The sequence below is a fragment of the Montipora foliosa genome, chromosome 13 (genome assembly GCF_036669935.1).
Source record: "Montipora foliosa isolate CH-2021 chromosome 13, ASM3666993v2, whole genome shotgun sequence".
Classification (NCBI taxonomy): domain Eukaryota; kingdom Metazoa; phylum Cnidaria; class Anthozoa; order Scleractinia; family Acroporidae; genus Montipora; species Montipora foliosa.
The window spans coordinates 30,405,655-30,413,154 of NC_090881.1; the positions used below are offsets into that span (position 1 = coordinate 30,405,655).

General features: G+C 36.5%; 1 protein-coding gene across 9 annotated transcripts in view; it reads right to left on the reverse strand.

Moving 5' to 3' along the window:
* LOC137981506 (uncharacterized) overlaps positions 1–7,500 on the reverse strand; it is a 17,061-nt gene that overhangs the window by 3,955 nt on the left and 5,606 nt on the right. The window contains exons 2-7 of one of the 9 annotated variants that reach the window (XR_011118596.1): positions 4,825–5,140; positions 3,934–4,169; positions 1,610–1,915; positions 454–571; positions 157–274; positions 1–41 (exon numbers count right to left, since the gene is read on the reverse strand). The exon at positions 1–41 is cut by the window's left edge and continues 93 nt beyond it. Coding sequence is in view for 3 of the 9 variants with exons in the window: in XM_068828607.1 (XP_068684708.1) it covers positions 482–535; positions 1,580–1,915; positions 3,934–4,169; positions 4,825–5,140 (942 nt within the window). In the remaining 6 variants the exon portion in view is untranslated. Of the gene's footprint in view, positions 42–156; positions 275–348; positions 572–1,579; positions 1,916–3,933; positions 4,170–4,824; positions 5,141–7,500 lie in introns of those variants that run through there. The other 8 variants (XR_011118595.1, XR_011118593.1, XR_011118594.1 and 5 more) reach the window with 8 other exon arrangements.

Below are 7,500 nucleotides of genomic sequence, written 5' to 3' on the forward strand. Positions count from 1 at the left end.
TGCTGATGAACTGATTCCAAATGGTCAAGCCACATTTGAACCTAAAAGCATAAAATATACACGCCCACAGTTAAATACATTGATAAATAGACAAATTATGAGGTTGAAAATTAGTGATAGTTAATTTACATAAGAACATAAGCTACTACTTTATACCTCTTGCACTGGAAACAGCACTTCCTTTGCCAACTGGTAAAGCTCTGGATTGCCTGGATGAATGCCACTCCTGTTGTAGGCATTTTTTATTACAGGTTAGCATGATTTTTCTTCGCTCCTGATATTGAACAGAAGGGAATTAATACATGCATGTGGTTTTTGTTTGAAAGGTAAAACTTCCATTAATTTCTGATAAATTCTAACTACAAAGTGAAACAAAAGCAAATGCCATGTAATTTGTTCTGCAAAAACAAACAAGCTGCATGTTTTTAGGTGGAATATTGCACAAATTCTTACCTTTTTGGACTCCATTTTAACCCTGCCTTCAGGCAATCCCGCCATTTTTTGACGATTTGACCTTTTCTCTCTCAGTCCTCTGCTGAAAATGTCAAAAAGCCCGACCATGGGGGGAGACCTGGGTCAATAAAAGCAGAGCAGCCCCTGTCACAGGCAAGGCTTTGATGTCAATAGCCCATATGTGCCTGCCCTCCACCCACTGGGGCAGAACATTGATAGGCGCATTACTCACAAAAGTGAATTATACAGGCGCAATTTCCATCCCTGATAAAGTGACAATAATTATTGCTTAAATTGTCCAGTTAAGTGCGAGGATTACTTCTATCTTCTGTCCGTCTATAACCCGCACTTCAAAAAATAAACATTTCTTTCAGTCTCTCCTTTGCTTTCAAAAGAGTAGCATAAAACGTTCTCTGCATGAGTCACATGAAAAAGACAATGTATATGAGAAATAAAACAATGTATAGCAGACAGTGCTCGCAAAGAAAAAATGCATCCATCTAGATACAGTGATACAAGAAAAATTCAAGCTTAAGTAAACACTGCTTTCCCTCCCCTAAAAGTACATTGCACTGTCAGAGATTCCCAACAATGAAAAGAGGTGAATGATCCTATCACCCTGAGATGGTGTTGGCTGAGTTCAACCTCCCCATTGACTTAAGCCTGCATGTACTGTTACAGTAGTACTGTAATACTCTTTGAGTTATACCTGGTATTGTTATTTTTTCGCAGAACAATTTTCCACGAAATTTGCATTTTACCCACACCTTTAATTAAAAGAAGGAACTGTTTACGTAAACACCAGAGCTATGAGGAGCCCAAGGGAATGGTCATACGAGCAACACATGTGTAAGACACGAGGTTTGCAAATTGTAAAAAGTTCTACATGACTCCAGCCTTGGGATCTGTCAAGTTACAGGTCAGATAAGAACTTCCTGACTAAGAAATAGAAAGAAGTTCCGAGGAATAAGAAGACTCCTTGGTAATGGTAATGTTGGCAGGCAGGCCTCCAACTACTTGTCAAATGAGCCTAAACAAAAATTTCTGCGTGTAAACCAAAGAAAAAACAAAACGATTTTCAAAAACAACAGTGAGTTTCATCTCGTTACTCCTATGTCTCAAAGACCTGCATATTGTCTTCGCCCCCATCACTCACTCTCTCCCCATCTGACTCTTCTTCCATAAAGTAAGTGTCAATTAATTCATTTGCATACTGAGACACTGTTCCATTACAACTGTACTCTAATGCCTCCAGACAGGCCACTCCCTTGGCAATCTCAAACATTTCTTTGGAAGCTGGAACATTTCTTAGAGCCATCTCAACAAACTGAAGACCAGTGACAATTGTGTCTTGGTCAGGTGACTTGAGAATGTTGACAAATGCATCCATGACACCTAACTCTAAAACAGTACTTAGATAACTTGGTCCATGGTAGGAAACATTGCACACACAAATAGCAGCCTGTTGCAAGAAATAAAATTAAGTGATAATTAAGTCAATGGTCAATAATTTGTCCAACTTTCAATACAATACAATAATTTATTGACACTCCCCCTTCAGGGCTTTTCAGTGACAATATACTAATTACAAATAAATTTACAACAAATAAATAGATAAGCAAATAAGCTACAATTTAAAAGGCCTTAATTAAAAGAAAATGCATAAATGTATGTACAGCAGGATAGTTTAGAAATAATATTGTATTTTATTTTATTTTCTTTTTAATTTAATTTAATTTAATTGTCCTTACTGGGAAAAGTATCTTCAATGATCTTGACTGGACAAAAAATAAAAGAATATCTTGCGTCAATATTGCAATCGATTGTGTACTCATCTTTATCTAGGATTAGCGTTCCTTGCCACTCATAACATTGGGGTTGTCATCTGATTTGAGGAAAGTTAAACAACAAAGATGAAAATTCAACAACCAAAATTGATCTCCATAGAATGACATACTGTTATTCACTTCCTTCTTTCATAGATATGTCTGTGACAAGGCTTTTCAATTTCGAATCTCACCTGATTGTGTTTTGACTACAGTGATAATTTAAGGACTTAGCAACAGCTTAAACGGTATTCCGCGAAACAAAACAAAACAAACTAAAAGAAATTTATTTCACATGCAAGAGTGAACAATCCCGGGCACTAACAATTATTATTGTGTGTGCTAGATCCCTTGTTTCGCAAAATACCAATGGTGGTTGACCGGTATGGTAATCAACGAAACACTGCTTGCAAATTATTTTCATAGGTGCTCTGCCTTTGTAAATTTTCTTGTTAGATAAACCAAGTACTGACATACACATGACACAAGAGTTTTGACCTCTCTTCGAAAACTGGCTTACAGATGACATGACAGTTTTGATCTCTCTTTGCAAACTGTCCTTACTACATGTAGATTCCTTGTTTCGCAAAATACCAGTAGCGGTCGATTAGTAATTGATGAAACAAGACTTGCAAATTATTTTTATAGGCGTTCTGCCTTCGAAAATTTTCTTGTTAGATAAACGAAATACTGGCTTACAGATGCGACAAATGTTTGTTCTCTATTATTATTTTTTTATCAGCATTCTGACCACGAAAGTGAAGATACGCAGTGATGGGTGACGCACGTTCCTAATCTCTCGCTCCCCACTGCATTGTGTCCTAAACTATTCCAGCACCTGCCATGTAGGCTAAACAGACCTTCCACAAAACTCGCAACACAAAACATTTCAAAGCATCCCAGAACATGAACATGAAAAAATATAAATAAATGGCCAAAAAATGAAAAATAAACAAAGAAAGAAAAATAAACTGGAATTATCGAGGTTTTTTCTTGAAGAGCAAGATGATCACATTCTAATTACTTCCAACAAAATATTGTTTTCTGAGACTCAGAAATGATACCAGTTTATTTTTCTTCATTCATTTATTTTTGGTTTTTTGGATATTTACCTAATCCTATTTGTTTACATTTTTTATGATATTATCATGTTTCCCTTCTCACTCGACACTTTACTTCACTGAAAAAGTGATTGGTTAGTACCAGGACAAAAAAAAAAAACTGCAATCTGACCTTTCTGTAGAAAGTGCCAGAAATCTTGTGTACCAGCTTTACAATAATTATTAAGCATTGTTTTGTTGATTACCAATCAACCGCTATTGTATTTTGCGAAACAGGGCATCTAACAAGGGCAGTTTTCGAAGAGGGAAAAATTCTTGTGTTATATGTAAGCCAGTATTTGGTTTATCTAACAAGAAAACTTACGAGGGTAGAGTGTTAGGGTTTAGGGTTAGGGTTAGGTAATTTGCGAGCCTTGTTTCGTCAATTACCAATCGAACACTATTGGCATTTTGCGAAAAAAAAGGGATCTAGCGCAGACAATATTGTTAATGTCCAGCATTGTTCATTCTTGCATGTGTAATAAATTCCTTTTTTTCTGTTTCATTTCGTTTCATTTCCTTTCGCGGAATACTGTAAGCCTTTCGTAACCAACCTCTTTCTTGATGTCAAATGTTGCTGACAACAGTTCTACAATGAGAGGTAATATTCCAGCTTGAATTAACATGTCAATGTGTTGTGCTGGTCCTGCCGTTAGATTGGACAAAACCCACAAACTCTCTTTCTTTATGTGACGATGAGCTGACTTCATGTACAACATCAATGCATTGATTAATTCACCACTCTTCATAGCTAGTGATCCATATTCATCAGGTCCACTCACTATGTTACCTGAGAAAGCACATGATTTTCTTGTTTACTAATTAAAATTATAAAATAACTTGTTAAGTTCAAGATTTAAGTTTTGAAGAATACTGGATCAACTCTGAAAAGCAACCACACTTCCAGGGAGTCTGGGCTTGTCCTTTAGCAAAACCTATAACACTGATAATCCTAGAAAATTATTATCTATGGATAATTACTGAAATCCTTGTTTCTAGACTTTCTGAAACTGAAAAAGCACCATTTTGGTGTTTGAGATGGACCACAACAAGAATAAAATTAGTTCCAGTATTCTAGCTAACTTTAGTAGGCATGGTCGGAGTCAACATTAGAATTTCTATTTGCCTTTTTAAGACTATCACTTCTGTCATTGGTTCAGGTGTCTTTCTATAGACCTCTTTCATAATAGCGGCCAAATAAAATATTGTTTTGTTTTAATGCTAATAAGCCTTTCTAGCCTCGCTACAACAAGCAAATTTCAAAGTAATATTTGCTTCAAAATGAGGGCAGTAGGTCTCATTAACATAAATACAAAAGAATGTAACTAGGTGTTCGCCATTTACGAAAGTGGTCTATGTCCAGTTTTAGACCCAAGACCTGTTTCTTGTCAAGAACACTGAGAAGAAGATGCGTACTAACTACTTTTTCACATCAGTCATCTAACCTAGACTTCGTAACAATGGAGTCACTACTTGGCTGTTATGGGGTGATTCCTGAGCAAGGGAATTCAAAAAAGGAACAAGAATGGTAATGATGCCACTTGAGACAAATACTGGAACACAGTCAGGCTTCGCTGTTAAGTAAGAAAGCACCCAAGCAACTTCTCCGGCAACATCTACCAGGTGTTTTTCTGGGGTGAGTAAGCTGAGAATAGAAGACACTATTCCGGCATGCAGCATCTCTTCAGCGACAACTTGTTCTCCTCGTGCAAGATTGGATAAAGCAAATGCTGCTGACTGTACTACTGTTGAAACAGGGGACTGAAACAACAAGACAATAAAATAACAAATAACTTCAGTTTAGAATAAACTTGATAAACCATACAATTTACTGTCAATATGTACATTTTGAACCCTAACCAATTTGGGCTTTCTGGTCAACTGGCCTACATACAAACTCACCTACATTAATAACAATAATAATACTTTGGTAATGTACTTGGTAGTATTGTAATGTACTTTTACCAGTTCGCTGTTTTTTTTGGTGTTTTGTGAATAAAGAAACAAATAAAGATGTTAATAATAATTTAATAATTTATATAGTGGATTTTCCATGGCTAAATGATAATGTGTGCTTTAAAACAACATAGAAAGAAATTAATGACTAAATCGTAATAATATAAAGTAAAAAATAATGAATAAAAAAAGAAACTACGGTCTCGAATATTAAAAGCGGTTAAAATCTAAAAATTTAAAAAGTAAAATAGGGAGATAAGGATATGATAAAGATGAAAACCAAATGGCATTACATGAAATAGTAATTATTATTATTATGAAAAAAATTATCCATGAGCAATTCTAAAGAAATGAGTCTCGAGATTACACTTAAATAAAGCTAAAGGGTCTAGTTCTCTAATGTCCCTTGGGAGAGCAGTCCATAGTTTGGGTGCTGCCATAACAAAATACTTGATCACGGATCGCGGAGAGAGTTGTGGTAGGACTTGCAACTCTGGATAAAACGCAGAGGGTAGTTGTTATTCCTTAGCACTTTGATGATGTGTCTCCTCTCTTTAGATAGGCGCTTATAGATCAGACCTAGGTGACACGTCACCGCCGCTACTATCTCAAATCGAGATCTCTCCACAGAGAATATGCAGGAAGGTCAACGATCTGAAGTCAAATAAGTCTTCGGGCCCTGACAACTTATCACCTAAATTACTAAAGCTTGCGGGCGACGACATTGTACCATCCATGTATAGGCTATTCAATACTAGTAATGAAAGTGAGTCTCTCTATTTGAGCTGGAAAATAGCAAAGGTTACACCGATCTTTAAGAAAGACGATGCGACAGAGACAATGGGCTTATCGACAGAAATATTCGACCAAGCTCCTGCTTGTTCATCTTTCAGAAACAGAGAAAAGCTGTTGATTCGGGTCTCATAGTGGCTGTTGCCTTTGTAGACTTTCGCAAAGCGTTTGATAGTGTCTCGCACCAGGTCTTGTTGGAGAAATTATGCACAAACTTTTGCATTTGTGATCAAGCAGTGGGTTGGATTGCCAGTTAATTAAATGGGAGAAAGCAGTACACAGTTGTTAATTGATATGTTGCAGTTAATTTTTCATTTCAGTTAATTTTTTTTTTCTAACTAGTTAATTTTTTTTAACTAGGTAATTTTTTTTTAACTAGGTAATTTTTTTTAACTAGGTTTTTTTTTAATGTCTAAAAAAGGGATTTTCCTTTTTTAGGGGTGTAGTTAAAAAACAGGGGCTTGGTTTTTTAGGGGGTATGAAAAAAGAACGAAACACTGCTCTTCTCTGTTCTACTTGTCCTACCCGTCCCTCATCTTCCCCCATTATCCCTATCCTACCCCACCCTTTCTTCACGGATCTATCCCCCCTTACCTTCCAGTTACCTCCCCCCTTGGATATCCCTTATGCCCACCCCCTTCTACAGCACTTCTCCCAGACAATCCATACTTGTCAAGACTTCTTTTTTCACTCACCCGAACTTGAACTTGAACCCCTATCTCTGGATCTGCTGTCCACTCTCTTATTCACTTGACCACACAAGCAACTCAAGCAAACCTCTCATCATAATTTATACTTAAATATTTTATTATTCATCCCAGGCCACTCTCGGTCCAAACTTTAATTTATTCACATTTGGACACCAGAGCCATGCACATGTTGTAAATCTTGTAGCACTGATAAAATGGAGGAGTCACGCCAATGCAATAGCGTAAATGAAATCGATTTCTATGGAGAAATACAGGAATTGAAAAGATTTGCAAAAACAGGAAAGGTAAACGTTTCTTGAAAGAAAAAGAGAGAAGAAACCCGGCCTGTCAGGAAACGAAGATCGATCTGAGCAGAAACAATTAACAAACTGGGAACATCAGATGACAACTTAAAAGAAATGGACTTACAGCAACGGCAAACATCAAGAAAGTAGCTCTAAAATGGGAACTGTTTCAAATCTTGTCCCAAGTACATAGTCGAAATTTCTCACAGAGGACACAAGTGTGAAAAACAGTAGCTGCTTTTAGGAAAAGTAACTGATATAAAAAAAACATTCTGCCCGAGTAGTGACCAAGTTTGGAAAACTCCAATCACTTATTTCTCCCACTAGATTGGATCTGTAGCATGTAAACAGGCCATTTTTTAAAATGAGTAAACAAATT